This window comes from Phoenix dactylifera, chromosome 5 (genome assembly GCF_051530095.1).
Source record: "Phoenix dactylifera cultivar Ajwa chromosome 5, Ajwa_hap1_PhDact_Kaust_v1.1, whole genome shotgun sequence".
Taxonomy (NCBI): domain Eukaryota; kingdom Viridiplantae; phylum Streptophyta; class Magnoliopsida; order Arecales; family Arecaceae; genus Phoenix; species Phoenix dactylifera.
In genome coordinates, this window is record NC_143194.1 from 30,314,045 (window position 1) to 30,338,262 (window position 24,218).

Below are 24,218 nucleotides of genomic sequence, written 5' to 3' on the forward strand. Positions count from 1 at the left end.
TCAAATTTTTCTCATCATACGGCGCACGCGTCGGCACGTGACGACAGTTGGTCCGGTTCGTCCGAGCGCATAGTTCCGGTTCGGCACGAGCCGCCGAGCAGCGGGGTCGCTTATTTCCTTTGTACCAAAAAAATATATTATTATATCTTCCTCTGACCTCCTCGTCAGAAGGTATCGTGGGGCAGAAGGCAGAGAGAGGAGAAGCCGGAGATGGGGAAGGAGAGCGAGGCGGAGGCGGGGACGAGCGCGGTGGCGAGGCTAATCGAGAAGGCCACCGATTCGACGGCCGGCGAGGTGGACCCGCGCCTCCTCAGGGCCATCAAATCCACCGTCCGGTCCTCCGACGACGAGATCCACGCCGCCGTTGACTCCCTCATGGAGCATATGAAGAAGCAACACGCCCAGGTCTTGATCAAAACCCTCTTCATCACCCCTCTCTCTCCCCCTCGCCTCATAAATTCGTCTCCTTTTCCATCGATTTCCTTGAATCGAATTACGTCCCATCGTTTTGCCTTATTTCTTCCCAATTATAATATTTTTAAATCTAATTTCCTGATTATAATTTCTTCAAGCGCATATAATTTCGATTAAGACCACAGCCGGGGAGGTTTGTCTGGAACTTAGGAATAATTGTGGTTTAAAGGGGCTGTTTGGCTGTTTTGTTTTCATGAGTTCTTTCTGGCGTCCAGTGATGCTGAGGATTCCGTATATTTGTTATGGGTGCGTGAGGGATAGAAGTTTGTATTACGAGATATATATTTTCTTAGGTGGAATTAGAGGAATTCTTGGTCTAATTTTTCTTGACCAATTATGTGGACAATTGGAGATAATATGTGATACGATGGATCATGTGTTGTGGAGATAGATTTATTAAAGAATTTTTTCTACAGTTTCTGAGATATTCTTCAGTTCTTTTAGGTTATATTTTTGGCGGCGATAACGGGGTGGTTGGGTCAGAGTATGCAATTAAAATAAGGACTAAATGCAGTCATCCAGGAAAAGATTGAAGCTTATAGGACTCACTTGATTCTCCCTTATGTTATTGTAGATGCATAACACAAGGGAGCAGCAAGTGTAGATTGAAGCTTATAGGGCTCTCTATAAGCTAAAATGGGGACTAAATGCAGCCATCCAGGAAAAGATTGAAGCTTATAGGACTCACTTGATGCTCCCTTATGTCATTGTAAATGAAGATTAGTGATTGCCTATCGAATAGGTCAGTGTGCCCCTTGTTCAATTCATCAAGAACATTACAATCGAAAGAAAGAGATGAACAGTGATGACATTAGTTTCTGGACTTAGGCACTCCCTTTTGTATACTGGAAACTGGAGTTGCTAAGAGATTTGGGTTCTGTATGTTAGATGTTCTATGTACTATTGATACATAGCAAAGGACATGAAAGTCAGGGCAATTTGTGGATGTACCATTCCAAATATGGATTTTTTGTTTTATCAGTAACTTATATTAACTTCTTTGCCTTCATATTCATGTGTTAGGAAAAAGCAGGCTACCTGACTTCGAAATTTAAATTACTTTTTACTGTTATCAGCGAACGGGATGTTCATTCGATTACTAAGAGATATTCCACATTCATATCATATTACAGGTGCGGTTCCTAGCAGTTCTTATAGTTGATGAACTGTTCATGCGTTCGAAGCTTTTCAGGTCCCTCCTCGTAGTCAATTTTGATCAGTTCCTGAGCTTAAGCATTGGTTTCAGGAGAGACCTGCCTCTTCCTCCTCCTTCTTCCATTGCATCCAATCTGCGCTCAAAGAGTGTAGAACTATTGGAGAAATGGAATGCCTCTTTTGGAATTTACTACAGGCAGCTTAGAATGGGTTTCAATTACCTGAAGAACACCCTCAGGTACCAGTTTCCTAATCGGTTGGAGAATGCCGCTCGGTTGCAACAGGAGAGACAGGAACGGGAGATGAGGTCAAAGCAGATTTTGCTCAGTAAGCTTGAGAATCTGAAGGAGAATTTTTCCTCTATCAAGGCTGAAATTCAGTCAACAATTGATGAAATAGAAGAGTGCTTAGAAATTCTTAATGTTAAGCGAGAAGAATTTACTCCGAATATGTCCACTGAGGATGATGAGGTAGAAGAATTTAAATCTCTTACATTGCAGCAAATCCGTCTTGAATCCTTGAAGGAGGGAGAGAAAGTCAAGGAAAACAGTGATAACAAAGCTATCTTCGATGCACTTAGAGAATCACTTAAGCTTTTAATCTCAAAGCATTTGTCAGCAGTACAGGAATGGATTTCTGTTCTTGTCAGGGTTGATCTCACTGACAACAAATTCAGGGATACTGCATTAAAGGAGTTCATTGATATCCGCAATCTTATCCATTCCGTCCGGGAAAGATGCGGTCAGTTAGGCTGTGTTCTTGACGATCGCTCCAATCACAAAAAGGATGAGGATGATGATGATTTGTGGGAAGAGGGTAAGGTAGAACATTACATGCCCGCGACTTCTAGTATACCTAACAGCTCAGTTGGGAATTCTGCAGATACTGCAACAACCAGCAAGGGAAAGGATGTAGCACCCCCTGATGCAAATGACTCATCAGTTGGGCATGGTTTGAGCTCAACTTCTGAGAGGTCAAGACTATTGGTGGAAGCTCCTGTAGTGACATGGGGCCCATTCTTGGACAACTGGGGTTCAAACAAAGATGCTTTAGCTAATCAGAGGGGTCTGGAGCTCCAGGGTCACTGGGGTAGAGTGGATTATGATGCTGTCATTCCTGCAGAAAAGATCGCAGAGCTGAATTTTCATCGAACAGTTTATAAGGAGGAACTTGTTGAAATTCAACCTTGCCGGGCTCCTTTGAAGAAAGGGGGACTTTGTCAGAGAAGGGATTTGAGGGTGTGCCCATTTCATGGGCCCATTGTACCACGCGATGATGAGGGAAATCCAATAGAACAAAATTCACAGAGTGAAAGGGAAACTGAAAAAGAGTATCCTGCAATGTCAACTGACTTAAGAGGTGACTCGGCAGATGCCAGTGGAACTCTCAATCTGGGCAAAGAAATGGTTGAGAAATTGGGGAGACAAGCAGTTAAAAATGTACGGGAAAGAGAGAGAGATATGAAGTCAATGAAGCGTGCGAAACGAGCGAAAATTCGTGAACACAATGAAGATGTTTTACGGGAAGCTGCAATTGCTTCAACTTCATACTCAGAAGCTTTTGCAGAACATACAGCAACATCAGCTCAAAATGGAGCTGAAGTCAATGTTAAGAAGCCGACACTGGCATCGATGCTGAAAAAGAAAATAACTGCAAAGGATAGATTAGCTCAAAGGCTTTTAAATAGCCATGTTACAGATTCTGCAAGCAGACAGCTAATGCAGGGGGAGGATTCAAAATACCGAGAAGCTTTCCCAAATCAATGGTAGATGGAGACATTGTTAGCTAATTAAGCTGATAAATTTTGAATTGAAGCAGTATGCAGGTCCTAACAGGAGGGCGCAAAATGTTGTATTTATTATAGATCAGATGTCAGTTATCTTGGGGCCTGAAAGATGAAACTTTAAAGTAGCTTTCTCCTGGGGAAGGCAGTCAAAAACAGAACCGACTTATTGATTCTTGGATGAGGGGATATTATCAGTACCACTGTCATCAGAGCATTAAGGGTCGTTTCAGATGGAGTTTTGGAAGTGATCAGTTTCTGGTATTTATAGGAATGACTGACAATTATTGTACAGTTTTGTCAAATAAATATATGTGGTCTTGTCGTCGCTCCAGTTTTCTTCGCCTGTGAAATCATAAGTATCATTCCCATCTTTATAACTTGCTTTCCATAAGCGTCGTCCAATGTGGGAAACTGAATTAAACTAGTTTCTCAACTGTTTCCTGAGAAACTGTGAACGAGGATTACACTGAGTATTCCTCTCTTCCATTTCCACTCTGTGATGGCCTAACACCTAAAATGAGACGCAAATGCTTCTCAAGTTCAAAGATGAGATAGGTATTCCTGATGCATAAAGCGTTGGGTATGTTGGGTTCTGTCGGCTAAAGAATAAGTGCATTAGGTGAAGGTCGCACATGGAGTTAGTATGGTCCTATTTGGGGAAGCTGTTGGAAGTAGAGCTGTCTGAAGTAGAGCTATTATAAAAAGTTATTTGCTGTTTGGTAATTACATTTGCAAGGTGCTGTGGCATTTTGTTTTGTGTTTGGTAAACAAACTGAGAAAGTACTTTTGTATGACAAAATTACCATAAAGGACATTGTATAGTATTATGCAACAGGACATAGTAAAACATAACATATATTAATATATAAATATACGATATAGTATAATATTATTGTAATATAAAATAATATTATTATAATATAGCATAATAGTAATATAATTATTAGAGTAAATTAATATTTGGTAATATAACATAATATTAAATTATTTAACACAACATATTAATGTATTATGATATAATGTAATATATATTATATTTATAGTATAATACAATAATAAAGATGTAAAATATTATAATTATTAGTATAAATTAATTTCTCATAATACAACATAATATTAAATTATTTAAAATAACATATTAATCTATTATAATGTAATGTAATATAATATAATATTTACAATATAATACAATAATAAAGGTATAAAATATTATAATTATTAGTAAAAATTAATTTTTCATAATATAACATAATATTAAATTATTTAAAATAACATATTAATGTATTATGATATAACGTATTATAATATTATATTTATAGTATAATACAATAATAAAGATATAAAATATTATAATTATTAGTATAAATTAATTTCTCATAATATAACATAATATTAAATTATTTAAAATAACATATTAATGTATTATGATGTAATGTAATATAAATCTTTCTTTGTAACAGAGAGAGAAAAATCTCTCTCTTCTCTCTCTCTGTAACAGAGAAAGGCCATGGACCGCGAGATCATTAAGCGTATAGAGAGAGGATCTCTCTCTGTAACAAAGAGAGATCCTCTCTCTGTAACAGAGGGAGATCTCGCGGTCACCCGTGGACCGCGAGATTAGTAAGGGGAGGCACCGTGGACTGCGGTGCTGCGGTCCACGGTGTTGCGGCCAGAGCATGGACCGCGACTCTCTCTGTAACAAAGAGAGATCCTCTCTCTGTAACAGAGGATCGCAGTCACCCGTGGACCGCGAGAGGGGAGGCATTGTGGACCGCGGTGCTGCGGTCCACGGTGTCGCGGCTAGAGCCTGGACCGTGATGCCGCGGTCCAGGTGCTCTTCTTCGAGGTCCAGAGAGAGAACTCTCCCTCCCTGTAACAGAGAGAGAACTCTCCCTTCCTGTAACAGAGAAAGGATCTCACGGTCCACCGTGGACCGCGAGATCATTAAGCGTACAGAGAGGGATCCTCTCTCTGTAATAGAGGGAGATCTCGCGGTCACCCGTGGACCGCGAGATCAGTAAGGGGAGGCACCATGGACCGCGGTGCTGCGGTCCATGGTGTCGCGGCTAGAGCATGGACCGCGGCTCTCTCTATAACAGAGAGAGATCCTCTCTCTGTAATAGAGGATCGCGGTCGTCCATGGACCGCGAGAGGGGAGGCATCGTGGACCGCGATGCTGCGGTCCACGGTGTCGCGGCTAGAGCTTGGATCGCGATGCTGCGGTCCAGGTGCTCTTCTTCGCGGTCCACGCTCGAGAAGGACCTCAGCGTGGGCCGCGAGGTCGATGATAAAAAAAAAACAATAGATTGATTTTGGAAGGTACGGAGAAGGGATTAAAAATTTTTCTTTCTAAAATGTGGTTCAAAAGATGCATACAAAAATAGGAAAGAAAAATATCTTTTCTTACGGAAGGGAGTCTGACGGCTAGGGTTCTTGGCTCCAGCAAATTTTTAGGTTTATAATGGGACAAACTATGTAATTATTATATTTTAATATGGGCATTTTTGTCAAAAATACAGCTTTCCGACAAAGCTGAAAATAGCATTTTTGAAAAGCTCCAAATTGGAGCTTCCCCCAAAAGCTGTTTCAGCTTCCCGCAAAAGCTGAAACAGCTTCCCAAAAATTTTACCAAACACTATTTTTGATCTAAAAGTACTTTTGGAAGGCCAGAAAGTGCTTTTTGGCCCTCCAAAAGCTCCCCCAAACAGGGCCTTAGTCTCCATGCGAGTCTAAATAGTAAATTCATAGTTATGTGTGTGTCATGCGCAATTTGTATAAGGAATTATGTTCCTTCCCTTTATAATTACATAATTAGTATTAGTTTCATAATTAATTTTGCTTAAATTTTAATTTACATCTAAATAATATTCGACTTATATATGTATTTAGATAGATAATTAGGATAAATATGGATATGCTTAATATTTGATTCGCATTTGTTTAGAACAAATATCATACTAGTTTTGGTATCTCTTTAACATTTGTATTCATATTTGTTGAAAAAAATATAGATATAGATATGGATATATTAGTATCCAATCTTTATTTGATCTTATTTTAGCCCTATACCTAGCAATTTAAGGGAGGTCATGATATTAACATTGTAAAAGTAAAAACGTGCCATGTTGCTTGCATATATCATCCTTCTTTGGGTCATTCATTTTGCCTGAGGCTAATAAGTCTAAATTGACAAACACTGATATTCCATTATGGGCACATGTAGATTCAAATGCCAAATTGTACAACTGTAGTTTAGGATGGATCAAAGCTCAAATTATACACTGATGTTAAAAACAACATATTTTCATCTCTCCAACCTTGTCCAATGCCTCATGTTGGGAGATTAAGCATTATAAATCAATTCGTATTAGCTATTACCTTTAGTTAGCAGTATTAGAGTCAAATGATTTTTTTTTAAAAAAAATATAAAGCAGTGACATGGCTCAATACTGAACAATAATGAATTAGGCAAATAGAAGAAGCTAAGGGCTCATTTGGTTGGAGGTAATCTAGTATAAAAAAATAGATTCTATGTTAGATTACATTGTTTATCATAAAAGAAGATGAAAAAGATGATAAAATAAATGATGGATCGCATGTTTATTTTATCAAAAGAGAGGATAAAACAAATTCTATCAAGAAGGTGGTAGTTATTTCTCCTACCAAATTACTGAGTAGAGGTAATATAAAATTATCATTTCTTGATGGAATGCTCGCACTTATATTATATTAATATTATATTAATTATATATAATGAATACATTAATTATATTGATTTTCTCTTAATTTAATAATATCGATATATTATAAATATATTAAAATATTATGATCAATATATTCTATTAAAATTTATTAAGTAATTATCAGTATATTTTATTATCAAGTATACTATTTTTATTAATATAATATATTTATATTAATTAATATATTATAATTAGATATTCATATTAATACTTATGTTCATAATTACTTTATAAACTATAACATTTTAATAAATATATTAATTTTAATAAATATATTAATTATATATGATTTCTTATAATTATTTAATTGATTAGTTATTTATTATAATATATTAATTTATTAAAACTAATATATTAAAATATTAATAATATTATTTCTAAATAATAATATTAACTAACATGTTAATATATTCGTTAATAAATATATTTATAAAATTTATAACTACTAAATTTATTAATATACTCAAAACATACTAAATTTTTTTTAGTAAAAATATATATATTTTAATATATATAATTAGTTTAAAAATAGTTATTAACCCATATAAATATATTTTAATATTCAAAATAGCCCATATCATTAGTGTTCACTCAAATAGGCCATAAATGGCCAACAAATGAGTTGAACGAAAAAACAAATATTATTAATTAAAAAATATTGTTAAAAATTTGATAATCTTATTATATAATATTATCTTTAATCAAATATAATAATTTTTATTTGATACTATTTTTTAGAGTAATTATTTTACTAACTAAATATGATAAGATTTATTTTTCTTCGTTGTCATCAGAAATTTGATATATCCAACTGAAGGAGCCCAGTCCAAAATGGTTTTTAATTCAGATTAAATCTCACAAACACGAACGGTAGGATGCCGTCCGAGATCACGCCGGCGTCTGTCAACGCTATCCATTAGAACGACCGATAACAAAAGAGTAAAAGACCCATAAAGAAACAGAACAAGATACGTAATAAATAACATCGCCACTCCGCCAAATATTTCTTCTCCCCGTCGCGAAACAAATTCCAAAAGTAAGCCCTTGCTCGCGAATCCCCGCGAAGTTTTCATCCTTTCTCCTTTCCTTCCTCTCGCGATGTCCGCGGCCGTGAGATCGAGGGCCGTTGGAGCGGCGGCGGCGGCCGCAGTCCAATCTGTGTACGTCTCCTCCTACCGGATGCACGCCGGCAGGATCTCCGACATCCACGGCAAGTACCGGCGGCGGTGGGACGACTTCTGGGCCTGGGCCCCCCGCTGCTTCCGCCCCGTTGAGCTGGTTTCTGTCCAGGGCCACCTCGTCGACCGGGGCGCCCCCATCCCCAACGCGCCCTCGCTGGAGACCACGGGGCGTTCCGGCTGGGAGCCTCCCGAGATCTGGCAGCAGCCCGGCGATTCCGGGGTCACCGTCCACTCGGCCAGCCTAGGCCGGATTAATGTAATTAGGGTTGGAGGAGGAGGTGGAGGGGGCACCGGTGCTGGAGGCGGTGGCGGAGGGTTTGACTCGAAGGATGGGTGTTGGGGCGGTTCCAATCTCGGGAACAAGTTCCCGACTCCCAAGGAGATTTGCCGAGGTCTTGACAAGTTTGTGATCGGACAGGAGCGCGCAAAGAAGGTAAACATCAGAGCTTTTGATAGAATTACTGGGTTAGTTTGTAGAGTTCTTGGAAAAAAAAATCAAAAATTGACCGTTGTGTACGTCTTCCAGGCCTCTTGACCGATTTAATTTGGTCTTTTATGCATCACTTCGTGTTTTAAGATTTTAATTTCTGGGTTTGTTGGTTCTTGGATGAAAATCTCGATCAGACCAGCTTAAGCTGATGCTTAATGGAGTTTAGGTGGCCTTCATAACTGGGTGTTTGTATTTTAGATCATTTATTGCTGTACTAGTCCTATAAGGTTGACAAAGGCCACAAAAAATGGTTGACGTACTATGAATTTGGAGGAATTTCTCTTCCTGGATATTGCCCTTGTCCAGTTCTTGGGAGATCCGCTGCTTTTCTTTGGCTTGTTATTTCATTTATTGCATTAAATTCGTTAATGATCATGGATCCTCAAACATGAAAACATAAAGTTACAAAGTCACTATTTATTACATTGTAGTTGTATCATGTATGAGCAAACCTTTAATAAAAATTATGTGACCTTATTTAAAAGAACCTTTAATAAAAATTACATTGTTCCCTGCAGGTACTCTCTGTGGCAGTGTACAATCATTATAAGAGGATCTATTATGAGTCCTTATCAAAATGGTTAGATTCTCGCTATTCTTGGTACATTTTATATTGCAGAAACATGATCTCTGTTTTTCTTTATCTTTGTGGTAGATTTGTAAATCGATTTTTGGGGCATTCATGATTGAATTCACTTCATTATGCTGAATCTTAGGTCTGCAGCTGATTCCAATGAAAAGGAAGCTAGTACAAATGACATTGACACAGTTGAACTTGAAAAAAGCAACATTCTTTTAATGGGCCCAACAGGCTCAGGTATCTGCATCTGCTGTATTTTTTAGTATGCGGTATTGTTGTGATTTAGTATTTATTTGACTTGGTGTGCTAAATGACCATACTAGATAACAAATTTATTAAGAGCCTCTGGCACCTATAGGGTGACCTGGTCTGACCTTTGGATCAGATTACCTCATATTGCTAGCCATGTTTGAATATTTATTAATAGTATAAACCATTGAAACTTCAAGTATACAGTTTTGAAATTATTTTCTCTGTGATCTGGTTCAAAGAAAGGCTATCTTTAAATATAAAAGTATTGGATAATCTATTTTATTTTATGAAAACCAGAAAACCAATTTATTTCAATATAATCTTAGCACCATGAGTTGGAACTAGAATGATCCTTAATATTTGCTAATAATGAAACTCCATTAGAATCATGGTTTGCTGAACCGGCCCGTATCGGTGGTTCACCCCATACCGGACCGGTTCGGTACAGCGGTGGAAAATAGTACCGGTCCGTACCGGTCCGTATCAGTCGGAACCGGTCCGAACCGGCTCGTACCGACTTGTACCGGCCGATACTGGTCTGGTCAAATTTTTTTGGGCTTTTGGAGGCCAAACTAGTGGTATCGGTTTGGTATTGGTTCGAACCAGTCCGAGCCGGTACCGAACCGGTCCGAGCCGGTACCGAACCGGTCCGAGCCGGTACCGAACCGGTCCGAGCCGGTACCGAACCGGTCCGAGCTGGTACCAAACCGGTCCGGTGGCTAATCGGTACGTCTATTGGTATCGGTTCGGCGATCCCTGATTAGGATCAAAGATTTCTATGCCATGTTGGAGACCCGGAGTATCATAGCCGCTTTTGCATCTAATGCAAACATTTTTCTTTCTCTTCCTCGCTTGTTTCGTTCATCCCGGAGAGCTTTTGATTTTGTTATTTTTTTGATCAGAAATGCAAAATACTTTAATGACTGCTCTTTGATTAACTCTCTACAGTCTTCTCATTATCTCTTCCTCTCATCTACATAAAATTGGAAGTAACTAACTCTATATCTATTCAAGGACCAATCATTTAATTGCCTGGAGGTTTTTAGTCAATAGCACTTGCCTTCTGTTCTTTTTTTTCTTTTTTTTTTGCTAAAGCGGGTGTTTCATACGGTTCGAGTACGGATACACCCAATAAAATTAGAAAACAACAAGTATTGGAGTGCTCTGGGCAACTCCTCTTCCGGCTATAAGGTACCCCTGAGTGATAGACTATATAGGAAGCCACCCAGTCTGTGGCCTCATTGGCTTCTTTGAACACATGCCTAGCCTGAAAGGTCACAACGTCACTCACCATAGCCGAAATATCCTAAAACAGGGGGTATCCTCCTCCACCGCCACTTGGGCCACCCTAGATCCAGCTGATCACGGTGGCCGAGTCACCCTCCAATATAACCGAGCTGGCCTATAGCACGCGCCGAGCATGGCTCAGGACGACGCAAGTCGTCCGTAGCTCTGCTCTAGAAACTGAGATATCGAAAATCTGGCAGCCACCAGTAGCCACTACCCTAGAGGTCGAGCCCCTAATGACAAACCTAACATTTTCTCTACTGCCGCCGTCTAGCACGGATCCATCGAAGTTAACCTTGAGAAAGTTCGGAAGTGGAGGATCTCAGGTGAAGAACACTGTACCAGGCGCTACTTGAGCAAAATGGGGCCCCAGGTGTTCCGAGCTATCAAAGGTCCATGTGCTAAGCGTACATGAATGATCTTTGCTGCTTGTACCCGAGCGCGCTACACGACGAACCTCGAGGATGGACTGCTCTCACTAAAAGTCCGAGCGTTCTTTGCCAACCAAATCTTGTAAGCTGTGCAAGTCATCCAATGGCCACCTGATGCATCTGGAGGGTGCCGGACCACCGATGAACCACCTGTGGGAAAGACCCCATCTGGCTCCAGGCATCCTGCGGAATCTCGACGAGCCTTCAAACTCTCCTAGCCCATACACACTGTAATAGAACATGATCCACCGTCTCGTCCATTCGGCGATATGGATACTGGGGTCGAATGCCCATCCCTTTTCTGCTCAGCACCAATCTCGTCGGCAGGCGCTCCCAGGCCACCTTCCACAGAAATAATGCTACCCTCGGATGGAGTCTGAAGCTCCAGATCTAAGCACAATCCATCACAGGCCTGTGCTTCTGCTGGAGGGCGCGAAAAACATCTCCCACCTTGATACTGGCTCTACAAGACGTGCTCCAAACCCTCACATCCGGGCTAACACACTCCGGAACCGGGAGCGATCGAACACGCTCTACAAGGTGCTCTCCAAATAACTGACCAACCTTGCCGACATCTCACTCCGCCCCCTCCGGGCTAAGAAGATCGTAGACCCGGAGTCCGTCCGCAGTCTCGACGTTGACCATAGTCGGCCAGAGTCTTCAAGAAAAAGAGTCCACCCTCGGGTCCTCCACCACATCCACACTCTGCCCATCGCCGATCAGCCGTCTGGTATTCGCCAAGGCAGTAGGCATGTACCTGCAAATCTCCTGCCACATGTAGGAGCATCTCTGTCTACTCGGGGCCGCCCCATCAATCCACACTCGGCCATATCTAGCCGCCATGATCTGACTCCAGAAACCGTGCGGCTCAAGGATAAACCTCACCGCATGACGAGCAATGAGTATAGAGGTAAAGACAAGGCAAGTTTTTAATTAACTTTGGATCTAATGTATTATAGGGATGCCACTTTTAAGGCCTATCAATTGGTAAATGGATATTAAGCAACACTCAATAAGAATTTATTGATTGGATGATTGCTGAGATCTTCCATTCCCTCACCTGAAAACCTGACATTCTGGATTCTCAGTTTGTGGCTATGTGCATGGAGAAATTGGTGGGGGACATTGCCTCTTAGCCATTCCATGCCATGCAAACAACATTGAGAGAATGTTGTGCGTGGATTACATGCATGGAATGGTTAGTGGACTAGTTCTTCAGATCCCTGCAAACCCAAACCCTGATTATTTTTGCTCTAGTGATAGTTTTCACTGGTAACTTATCTCTGATTTCTTACGATAATTAATTTTTTTTAATGTATCAAATCTGTATATCTTCTAACAATGATTTCACGTTAGCTGAAATTCTTTGTTTTTTATTTTGCTTGCTTGATGTCCGAGGGACTTGCATGTGTTTAGGTGCAAATATGTAATGATATAAGTGCAAGTTTTTTTTATTTTGTAGTTACTTCTCTGATTTTGAGAGCATAATGAGAGACATACTTGTTGCAGTTCTATATGTTTCCTTTTACTTATATCCTTGTAACATTTCTTCAAAGACAGGGAAAACATTACTGGCAAAAACATTGGCTCGATTTGTGAATGTACCTTTTGTAATAGCTGATGCAACTACTCTCACTCAGGTAATTTCCCATATCATATAGGAGTCTGATAACATAGTTTTCATTGTCATTTAGCCCTATGACAGGACTAATGAAAAATGCTTATATGGATATGGTGTTCCCGTTGGTTCTTTGGCTTCAATAATCGCTATTCCGACTTCATTGACTGGCAATTCTTCTTCTTTGCAGGCACCAACATCTTTTAGCACCCTTTTCTGTCTTTCTCACAGGACATCAGATGTTTCTTATGGAACAATTTCTTATAACTTGATTAATAACTGTTAAAAATTTATGACTGTCTTTTCGACACATGCTGCATCATTTTTCCTTCATTCCTTTGGAATGTACTTTTTTATTCTGGATTACAGTAGGCTTCAGGGAAAAAATGGTATGAATATAAGATAAGTGGGAATTTTGTATCTTGTGATATCCCAGTCATGCTATACTTTGTTAATATAACTGAATTCTGGCTTGATAATTGGCATTAGTTATCCAATCTTTTCCGTACACATGATACTCTCTCGATTATGATTTGTAAAACATGGAACATTTTGATGTAGAAATGGAAATGTAGATCTTTTTATGTTGTTACAGTTAAACTTGCTCGTTCAATTGTTTGAACATGACTGGTGTATTGCTATGTGCAGGCGGGATATGTTGGTGAAGATGTGGAGTCTATATTATACAAGCTTCTTGTGGTACTTGCCAAGTCTATCATATGAAAGCATCTTTAATCACATGATTGATTCATTGCTGATGTTTTGCTTATAGCTGATACTTCAGTTTATATTATTTGTCTTGAGTTTTGATATCACTTTGCACTAGAGTTGGCGGAACCATCCCGAATCAGGCAGTTCCGGCTGCAACAGAAATGAGACCTGTTATCGGAGCTGGAGAAGGAGAAGGAAAGAGAGAGCCGGTAGAGATCGGCGGAGGCAGAGGGAGAGGTCGAGACGCCGTAAAGGCCGCGGGAGGGCGGTGGAGTCCGCGGCAGGCGAGGCTGTGGCCAGTTTTTTTGTTTTGAACGAAACAGGGGTTTGGCCGTGGCTTAAAAAAATTTGCGATTTTTAAGTAAAGTCGAAACACGAGAATCGGCTGCGGCTTAAAAAATTTCGATTTTTAAGTGAAGTCGGCAATCGCTTGCCCTCCGCCGAAGTCCGCCACCCTCCGCCGGCCTCCCATTCTCTCCCTTCCTCTCTCCCCCTCCTGTCCTCTCTCTCCTGTCCTCTCTCTCAAGGTACCGTGCCCTCTCCTCTATTGGTACAGGCCCAGCATGGCTCGTACCGATTCGTGTCACCAGAGAACCGGTACAGTGCCTGGTACCGGTTCCTTTGACCTTACTTTGCACCTTTGAGGATCTTACCAGAGACATCTATTAGATCATTGAGAAATATTGTCAGAGCAAGCTTGATGTGTTACCTAATCTGCACTTAGAACAACAAAGAGAATAGTATAACTTAACAACCAGTATGCATGTCAGGAATCCTTTATTTTTTTTGTTTTGTGTTTTTTTTGTGTTTGTTAGGGGTGGTGTGGAGGAGTTGTATTGGCTTGGTGGTGGATTCTTTATTCTGAATCCCCCTAGTTGTGCCACTGATCATATTGCTAGATCATTTATTTATTTCAGCATTATCACCAAGCGGCGGATTCCTTTGCTGTCCGATATATTTCATTCTACAATTGTTTCAGCTTCCACATCACATTTTAACTGATGATTCCAGTTTTTATACAGTTTTCAGATGTATCAATTATATTAGGAGAGATCCTGTGACTTCAGCTAGTAGATGTAAAAATTACATTTGAAGTACTCAAACATCTGAACTTTTATTCGTAATGGTGCAAACAGCTTTTCTTATGGTGTCAGTTATACCTAAATCTGGGCGAATCATATAGTCGTGGAAATATTTCAGTGTTAACTCAGTGAAAGAAGCATAATAATCTTTCTTGTGATGTGCTTTAGCTGGGTAGGTAGAGTTAATATGTGAGCACTATAAGGTCAGATTTTTTCTGTAAGCGCCTAGTATTTACTTGCTTAAGGCTTAGCAAATCTAATTGTTTAATTTGGATTCACATGGTTTATTGTTCTTCATTGTCTGAACTTACATAACAATCTCAAGTTTTTTTTTTTTTAATTTACAAATTTATATCTTGAGGTCTTGCTTACTTGATGGTTTACTTCATGGAACTACACAGACGGTATATTGAATATGCCACAGACATTTTTAGAATTACCACTAGATCTTTCTATAACTTATGCATTACCAATCTGTGTTGTTGTTATCTCAGGCTGCTGACTTCAATGTAGCGGCTGCACAGCAGGGCATTGTCTACATCGATGAAGTTGATAAGATTACCAAGAGGGTATCTGTTAATCTAGTTGAAATATATGTTGCAGTTATGCTATGTACTTTCTTTTCTCAAAAGAACATAACTTTTTACTTCTTGGGCAGGCTGAGAGCCTCAATATTAGTAGAGACGTATCTGGTGAAGGCGTTCAACAGGCATTGTTGAAAATGCTTGAAGGAACAGTGAGCATCTGAACACTCATTTGAATGCACATGTTGCAATGTCTCTCTTATATACTTATCTTTCTCAAAAGTTGATTTTTCTGCTTACTAATTTTTTCATGTACTACTGATGATACAAGACTCTGAAAGTGGATATGAAATTGTTCTAGAAAATATTATTCTGATTTGATGTTTGGGTATCACTCCTACTTGTGCAGTTTATGGTCTGTACGTTTGTGAGTTCTATGGTGCTGCTTGAACCATGCTACTATTTGAGAAAAAAGTGACTAACATTACTGTTTTAAAAGGGGCAAATCCTTGGCTCTGATTACCAGAACTTTGCAAGGACAAGAGATTTAGAAAATTAGATCTGGCTACCCTGCTTTTAAGCCACTAAATTTAAATGTAAACTAGCTATATTACCTTTTTTTTTTGAGAAAAAAATGATATTACTTGCCAACAAAAGTTGCCAACCAAGATTGCATACTAGGACATTGGGACTCTCAGTTTTTCTAAACTACTATTGATCCTGGCTGCAGACCTTGGCACAGTTTTCAGGTATCATAATGACTGAACAAGATGAACTCGTGGCTCAGAAGCAGGGGTAACTTTAGCCAGCATGAAATTGATAATTCATATGTCTAAATTGGAGATATGTACATTGACTTGTGTGAAGACAATGTCTAGGCTTACCTGATAACTGGATCATAAACTGCAGTAAGTCTCCTAAAAGGCATCACTGTTGAAGATAATCCATCTTACTGCATATATAATGTGAAAAAAAAATCTCTGAAGCCAGCCAGGCATAGGTAGTGAAAGAGCTGAGCTTGAGTGAGCCAAGCCTAACTCAACCTTTGCTTGTTTTGCAATTGAACTAAGATCGAAACAGCTCATTTTAATTTGAGCAAAACTCGAGCTGCTCACGAACAGCTTATTTAGGAGATCTAGTGGGAATGTGACATGCCTTGATGTTGAGCTAATTTGCACCATTATATTTCTATATTATATCAGAATTCATCCTTTATAAGTAAATCATGTTGTTTTAATAATTATAATATAAATATGTTTTATGACAAATATTATATATTAATTATTTATTTTTCCTGCTTTGAGCATTTTCAAGCAAAGCTTGAACTGGTGAAGCCTAGCTTTAGATCGGCTCCTTTACTATTCAAGCAAGCCTAATCCGAGCTGAACACAAGCTGTGCGCAAACATGTTGCTGGTTTGACAGTCCTAGACAGGCTGGATATAGACCCTTTACGAAGTCCTCACAGGCTGGGGCTTATATGTCTCTATTAAGTCATTTCTGTCCTCTCCTTCCTCTCAACGAACCCTGTGACCAACAAAATAAATAAAGAAAGAAAGAATTGCACTAGCATTCAGCCTAGGGTAATGAAGAAGTGCACTAGCAAAAATTATCTGTTTGTGGAGTCGCATACGTAATGGAGAAAATTCTGTATTCACTAGGGGATCACAATCATCCATTCTCTTTCATGTTCATTGCACTGCCCCAGTACTGGTAATCTAAAATGCAAACAAACATGAAACCATCATTGACATTTTATTTCAACTAAGACATATCACACAAGGTGTAAATATGGTAAATAGGTTTAACAATTTCTAGCATGGTCTTAGCAAACATAAAAGGTTTGATTCAATATTCATTTACTAGCACCTTATTTAACTTGAGAACATTGTCTTAGTTGCCATTGTATTAGTTTTCTTATGAACTCAAACTGCTTATAAGATTTTCCTTGATCTGATATGGTGTAAACACAACCTTTACTGATAGAACAATGTTTGCCTTCTATTCTCCAATAACTTGTCTGGCTACAAAGGGCATCAAAGACTACCAATATCAGTTCATAATGTGTAATCTTTAAAACCTGGCAGACTCGGTAAAATTGGGTTTACTACATACCGAACAGTTGATCATATTAGCTGATAAAGCATAAGCTCTCGAACACTTATATCGAACTATATTCAAGTGTGACCACAACATTTTGATTATGAATATTAGTCAGCTATGGATGGGCTTGTTAATATTAATTATGTGAGTAATGGCAACATGTTGCTTATAGATTACAGTCTTTTGAAGCATTGAAATTTATTTCAAAAGAAAGCTGGCTTTTGTAGTGGTAGGATGGAATCTGAATAGTAAAGACACTTCGACTTTCAAAACACTTGGTCCAAGACAATCTAGATAAAAATGGCTGTTCATTAAATTTTTTCTCATGTTAAGGTTGAGTTCATATGCAGTAAGATTTAAATCCACGTTGACTAAAGACCCAGTCTGAAGTTCTCCATTTAGCCTTGAAGATTTTTCTCATATGATTTATTGGATCTGAATTTGAAATTATGCATTAGATTGGAACAATCTTGGGTTGTCAAGACATTACAGCCATATTAGTTGTTTATGATATTGCTCCTTTCATGCATGCTACTTTTATTCTATGTCAATTTTAGGTTTATTATAGATCTGATCAAGGAAGATAGATGGCTGAAGTAATTTTAAGAAATGAGCATTATGGGGACAAGTTGATGAGGATATCTTTTGCCCCCTCAAGTGAATTGTCATATTACGTCGATTGTCAAGGGTCAGATGTAAATGTTTAGTCTTGGTAAGATATTGGGTCTGCCATCATTATGCTAAAATCTTATAGTGGAAATTAGATCATCCTTGCATTTCCTTTTATTTGGTAATAAAATCAAGGAAGATATTTTTGATTATTTTCTCCATCACCTTTTGTATGAGATTGTAAGTGTGATATAGAAATGCAATATATTTACTACTGATTTTAAAGATAGGAGGTGGAATAGAACTGGTATTTATGGTGAGCTTCAGCTGCTCTGTTTGTATAGTTGAATATGGATTGCCTTGAAGAATGTAAGATTTCAGTTATTGGAGATTTGATGGGTCTATACTCTACTTTTGAACACTTAGAGAAACTTTTTATAAGGTCAAGCTCCACATATTAGGAAGTGGAATAAATGTCTATGGAACTTGATTCTGGCTGGACAAGTCAAGTGGTTTTGACAAGGAATGACTGAAAATTGTTCTATAAGTTGACCATATGTAGATGTGGCATGACTTACTGGTGCAGGATATGGAAAAAATTAATGCAAATTTAATATTTACCTATGCATTGAACATTTTGGAAGGAGATAGGCTACAGTTCTTTCTACCAAAAAAAAACTTCTATTTTCACAATAATATTATAAGTATGAAATTGAAGTAGGATATTTTCAAATTCAAAGTCATGAATTTCAACCTATCTTATCCACTGAAGAGAGAGCAATGCATGAAAGTAACATCAGTTTATGGGTGTTCATAACACTGTTCTCTTTTAGGACTAATTCAGACCCTTCATTAACAACAGGAATTTGGTCCATGTTATATACTCAAGCTCCGTATCTTTTGGATTGTTGATCTCCTAAACAGAAGCATACTGAAATCTTAGTCTTATAGATTTCAGGATTAGCAGCCAACACAAATGTTGTGTTCTGTAGCCAATGTGGGCATGGGTATTGAGTTCGAGTTGTACTTAGAAATGAAACTCAATCAAGGTGTTAACGCTGTCTTCAATAGATATATAAGATTGCATTTTGTTTTGTTTTCAGGCTAGTTGATGGATCTAGATTTTTTTTTTCTTCACCCTTCTCTTGTTTCACTTTCAAGCCCACTACATAGCATGGTACAAAATTATCTGTGACGTTCAATCTTTTTGTTGTGGGGCTACAATAGTTGAAGATATGCCTTTCTTCCCTTTGGAATTTAATGTTGTCCCTTGAACTAGGTTGTTAATGTGCCTGAGAAAGGAGCTCGGAAACATCCAAGAGGCGACAATATTCAGGTATTTCTTTATTGAATATCAGAATCTTATTGTGATATGGAATATCATCTTTATCCTAATCGATAATTAAATAATCTTTTAGTCATCCCAATTCATGCTTAATATGCTTCTTTGTTGAGATGAATTTGAATTTCTTGCTACTTAAGAGTTCTTATTACACACAGTTGCCATCTCTGTTGGTAATTAAAAAATTAGTTTGTTGTCCTTATCGTGAATATCTATTTTGTCTATTTAGATCTTATAGGGCAGTCGATACCTTGATGGTCTTCAACATGAATGGATGCACTTCTCAGTGCTTGCACTGTGGTTGAGTTGGTCCCGATAGCTGGTTAGCATGCAGGCAGATTGTTCTAAGATAGAGATGCAATGTAAACTTTGATATATATACTAGCAATTGAAAATGCGACTGCAACTTTGATATATGTGGACTGATCGGTACATAAACTGTATTTTCACAATAGGATTAATAGTGAGCGAAAAGAATGAAACCTACTCCGGGACATTTTTAGGTAATTGTTAGGTAGTTGTTCATGCATTAAACTTTTCAAGAGGGTTGGATGTGGAAGTCGTATCATTGCTTCCCATTAGAGACATATAGTTTGTAGCTTGCAGCAACCATTCTAGATCTTGAGCTACAATGGTCCAATTTGATGTTTTGGAGCATTCATGTGATGAGTAAATGCTTCTGCATATGGCATTGTAAATTCATGTCATATACTTTCATATATGAAGCTTTTATCTACCAAAAATATGCGAAGCTTTTATTAATTATTCTTGTCATTTTGCAGATTGATACTAAAGATATTCTCTTCATTTGTGGAGGCGCCTTTATTGACTTAGAAAAAACTATCTCAGAAAGGTCATATAACTATAGCGAAATATGAATTTATATGTGTAAATTCATTTCACCCTTGGGCCCTTGCTGAAGTCTCAAAATGATTCTATCCCGTGCCAGGCGGCATGATTCTTCCATTGGCTTCAGAGCACCGATACGTGCAAACATGCGTACAGGCAGTGTGACAAATGCTGCAGTGGCATCCTCTTTGTTGGAATCAGTAAGTGCAAGTCAGAATAGGTTGTAGGTTCACATCCCTTGGGAACATTCCAGTCCAGCGCTTGCTTAGAAATATTACCGGTGAAGTTTAATGAGAAAAAAAATCATTTTCTTCAGGTTGAAAGTGGCGATCTCATCGCATATGGTCTGATACCAGAATTTGTTGGAAGATTTCCAATACTTGTTAGTTTGTCTGCTCTGAATGAGGACCAACTTGTTGAGGTAAGCCTGATTTATGCAATGACCTTCCTTGTTTGTATGCACATGGTGTAACTGCTTTATTAATTTTTGCTCGGGAAAAAGAAAAAAAAGTATGGTGCATTCTTTAAGTATCTGTTTTATGCCTTGATAAAAATCTTTTCTTCTGTTCTGTTGGTTGTTTTCATAATTATGCTTCTGTCTATCATAATAAGTCAGGCCTCAGCTGAATTTGACTGGATAAGCTCTCTCGACTAACTTCTGAAAACTGCTTTCTTATAATAATTTTAGGTTCTTAGCAAACCAAAAAATGCCATCGGGAAACAATACATAAAGTTGTTCCAAATGAATGATGTAAGTTCCAGATTTTTCAATTTTTTGTGTCAAATATTCAAGTGGATAACATGCTGTGAGTAGTCCTTTTTCAACATGAGGTCTCTAAAAAGCTAAGGTACCCTTTCCTGATATCCAGGTTAAGCTGCATTTTACAGAAAAGGCTTTGCGACTAATTGCGAAGAAAGCAATGCAGAAAAATACTGGGGCTCGGGGCTTGAGATCAATATTGGAGAATATATTGACAGAAGCTATGTATGAGGTGTGCAGTCTCCTCTCTGATATCTCTATTTCAATGTGAATTATCTCACACCTCTTCTATGTTTCTTTGTTCTTCTAATCTTCTTTTGCTTGCTTTAAGAAGTAGAATGATTTATAAATATCCGAGGAAAAAATAATGAATGCCCTTAAAACTCCACGAACAATGCAGCCAACAATGTAGCTTTCTATGATATGATGTACCTCTCCCCCATTACTGAAGCTTTAACCATGTAGGTGCATTACTATGATCTACTTACATATGTCAGGTCAAAAAAAAAAAAAATTCCAGTGTCATATTGTTTCCTATTATGGCGCCATGTATAGACTCAGTAACACTGCCAATATTGGTGTATGCTGTCACAAATCACAAAGCGTCCATTTTCTGTGGGAACTATCCTCTTCATTAGTGTTCCAATGCAAATAAGCCTAATATGAACAAGCAAGTTTGATTGATTTTTCCTTTTTATTGGTATTTAATATTTACTCCTCTTCATTGTTACCAATATGTCAAGAATTGTTGTCATCTTTGTAGATTCCCGACACAAGAACAGGGAAAGAGAAAATAGATGCTGTTGTGGTTGATGAAGAATCTGTTGGATCTGTAGATTCACATGGATGTGGGGCTAAAATTCTTTGCGGTGAAGGAGCATTGGAGCACTATTTTTCTCAACAAAATCTGAAAGAAGCAGAAGTATGCGCCAGTAACTCTTGTCATATATACATTACTATTTGCTTTTGATAATGCTAATTGTATGCATTCTGTGTTGCTTGTTCCACTATGTCCTCTTGCACATGGGTCTTCTACTTGCATTCTGGTGATTAATTGATATCTGCCATAACTGAGAAAGATCTTTCATTGTTCAAATTGCAGTTCCCTAGAGTCAATAGATGTGACCCTCCCTATCCACCAAACAGTATATTGATGAACATGCTTGCTAGCCCCCCTAAATAATAGGAAGCTTTTTGAAGCGTCCAAAATTATGTGTTGCTTAAATTAGGCCTTTAATCACATTCCTGTCGGTTGTTCATTGTTATTTTCTATATCTAGATCATTCTGAAGTTCATATGGGATGTTGGGCCATGGAAAATTGATTTAGTGGCTCTTTAATTGGACTGTCCAGGTTTGTGGTTCATTATATAAGTTCTGAAATGGAGCTTTGTATTTATTTGACATGTAGAATTAAGATTAGCTCCAATTGTATGTCTTTGGAATCATGCACCTGAGCAGCTCAAATAATATTAGACCCCAGTATGGTCCCCAGTCATTGAATTTCCTTTGCAGGCTTGTTTACTTGTTTGTTGTTATGTCAAGGTTTGCTTAATTGTGATATCATGGTAAACCTGGTTGTGTGATTACCCTTCAACACTCTGCTAATGAGGCTCAGTTGCTATGTAATATTAAGGACATTCATAATGTTTTACGTATCTTCTTATGTTTGTCATCTGCAAAATCAGTCGGGTATTGAACTCCTCATCTTGTTATTTTGTTGCAGACAACCTTCGAGAGGTCAGAGGGAGAACCTGAAGCAGACTTGGAGCTTCCCTCCAGAGTTGCTAGCATGTAAACCTTTTAGCAACTATATTGTACATAATTTGTATTTATCTAAACACAAAGTGCAATTTCAATGGCTGCCCATTCAAATGTATCATTCTGCCCATATATAAATTGATAATAACATGCAGGCTTCTTGGGCAATATCAGATGTTACTTCCAGAAATGAGTGCTGGTCATCTTCCAGTGCCAACTGATTGGGGCCTTTTCAGGATTTTGACAGGCTAATGAAATATATTTGGAACTTAAAATTGGGTGTGTGGGCTCATGCTGAGAAGGGCATAGGTCAGGGGGCCATCTTCAGTGCTTGAGATTACGTGACCGATAATTTGATTTTTTTTTTTGACTAACAGGTTTTTGATGCATAATTAAAAATTGAATTTAAAATCTAAGTGCAATTTAGAAAGAGTCTAGTAGAATGACCGGAGTGATGACGTTTATCCATGTCCATGGGATTCATAAAGTACTGGAGACATTCTTTCTAAACAATGTAATGGCTTTTCTGCGGTTCATCTCTAGCTAGTTTTTTCCTCCAATTAAGCTAGAAATTGATCACTGTAGGACTGTACTTGAGAGACCTGCTAGTTGCTAGTATGTGGGCATGTACCATAAAATTAAAACAGTAGTGATATGGTAATTTTTGTTCTTAAAAGATGGATCTTTTGTTGTTTTTGGTGATCAGGAATCGAGTCTCAATTTATCAATATTTATAAAAATTGTTAGCTAATTTGTCAATCCAATAAACTGTTTCTTTGAATACCTCTCCTTTTTTAGGGCCCCGGGGGAGCTACACTGGATTGCTCCACTCTAGTGACACTAACAAACTAGGAACTGTATTTGTACTGTTAATTGATATCTCTTCATGTTTATACATTGAATCTTCGACTCCTACAGTGAATGCATATTCAATTCATGTGTACTTCATGTGCAAAAAAAAAATAACAAAATAAATCGTATAGACATGCAAATGAAAATTTTCTCCATTGATCTTTTACCTAAATAACTGTACCGACAAAAGGTCACCCAATCATACCAAAATTCAAGTCTTTGTCAGAAGGCTACTGTCGCTATAATCTTAACCTTTGAACTAATTTTTCCAAAAGCAAACGAGCACCCAAGCCCCTGATACCAGGGACTGCGCATGGTGTGTTCATAGCATCTTCCTCCGGCCCTCCCAAATAACTGCGGTCGCCGCATCCTCAAACAAACAATTACCTGACAACGACACAAAGCCACAAACCGCCCAGCGTCAAGAATATACCCATCCCTCTTCCCTCCGCTTAACTGTCCCATCACTCTTTTGATTTCCCTCCCCCTCTCCTTATTTTATTATTCTCTAAGTTCAAGTGACAAAATAGGTCACAACATAGGAATAATCTAGTCTACTTGGGTTTATTTTGGTTCAATTTAGTTTGGTTTAGTTTTCCTCCTCCTTTCTACTTGTGTCATGGGCTATTTGA

At 38.3% G+C, this 24,218-nt stretch overlaps 2 protein-coding genes across 3 annotated transcripts; both read left to right on the forward strand.

Annotated features, from left to right (window-relative positions):
• The first annotated feature begins 152 nt into the window (after nucleotides 1–152).
• LOC103702513 (ENTH/VHS protein) lies at nucleotides 153–3,746 on the forward strand. The gene is made up of 2 exons (XM_008784978.6): nucleotides 153–405; nucleotides 1,608–3,746. The coding sequence occupies exons 1-2, from the start codon at nucleotides 211–213 to the stop codon at nucleotides 3,396–3,398; spliced, it is 1,986 nt and encodes a 661-aa protein (XP_008783200.4). The 5' UTR covers nucleotides 153–210; the 3' UTR covers nucleotides 3,399–3,746.
• Nucleotides 3,747–8,114: 4,368 nt separating this feature from the next.
• Nucleotides 8,115–22,902, forward strand: LOC103702514 (CLP protease regulatory subunit CLPX1, mitochondrial-like). Of its 2 annotated transcripts, none has more exons than XM_008784980.6 (15): nucleotides 8,115–8,772; nucleotides 9,348–9,409; nucleotides 9,546–9,646; nucleotides 12,940–13,019; nucleotides 13,646–13,696; nucleotides 15,285–15,359; nucleotides 15,449–15,526; nucleotides 19,304–19,360; nucleotides 20,149–20,219; nucleotides 20,316–20,415; nucleotides 20,532–20,636; nucleotides 20,904–20,966; nucleotides 21,085–21,207; nucleotides 21,739–21,897; nucleotides 22,700–22,902. In XM_008784980.6, the coding sequence occupies exons 1-15, from the start codon at nucleotides 8,257–8,259 to the stop codon at nucleotides 22,769–22,771; spliced, it is 1,713 nt and encodes a 570-aa protein (XP_008783202.2). In that variant the 5' UTR covers nucleotides 8,115–8,256; the 3' UTR covers nucleotides 22,772–22,902. The 2 variants fall into 2 exon arrangements, with proteins under 2 accessions (XP_008783202.2, XP_088578382.2); XM_088722256.2 differs by having other exon boundaries at nucleotides 8,120–8,772; nucleotides 9,348–9,430.
• The last annotated feature ends 1,316 nt before the right edge of the window (nucleotides 22,903–24,218 follow it).

What these genes read in the sequence shown, in the direction of transcription:
- LOC103702513 (XM_008784978.6), top strand. Translation starts at nt 211, where the DNA reads ATGGGGAAGGAGAGCGAGGCGGAGGCGGGGACGAGCGCGGTGGCGAGG. An exon ending in TGAAGAAGCAACACGCCCAG is followed by an intron (nt 406 to 1,607) that starts GTCTTGATCAAA and finishes ATCATATTACAG; the next exon opens with GTGCGGTTCCTAGCAGTTCT.
- LOC103702514 (XM_088722256.2), top strand. Translation starts at nt 8,257, where the DNA reads ATGTCCGCGGCCGTGAGATCGAGGGCCGTTGGAGCGGCGGCGGCGGCC. An exon ending in TTAGATTCTCGCTATTCTTG is followed by an intron (nt 9,431 to 9,545) that starts GTACATTTTATA and finishes GCTGAATCTTAG; the next exon opens with GTCTGCAGCTGATTCCAATG. An exon ending in TGACAGAAGCTATGTATGAG is followed by an intron (nt 21,208 to 21,738) that starts GTGTGCAGTCTC and finishes TCATCTTTGTAG; the next exon opens with ATTCCCGACACAAGAACAGG.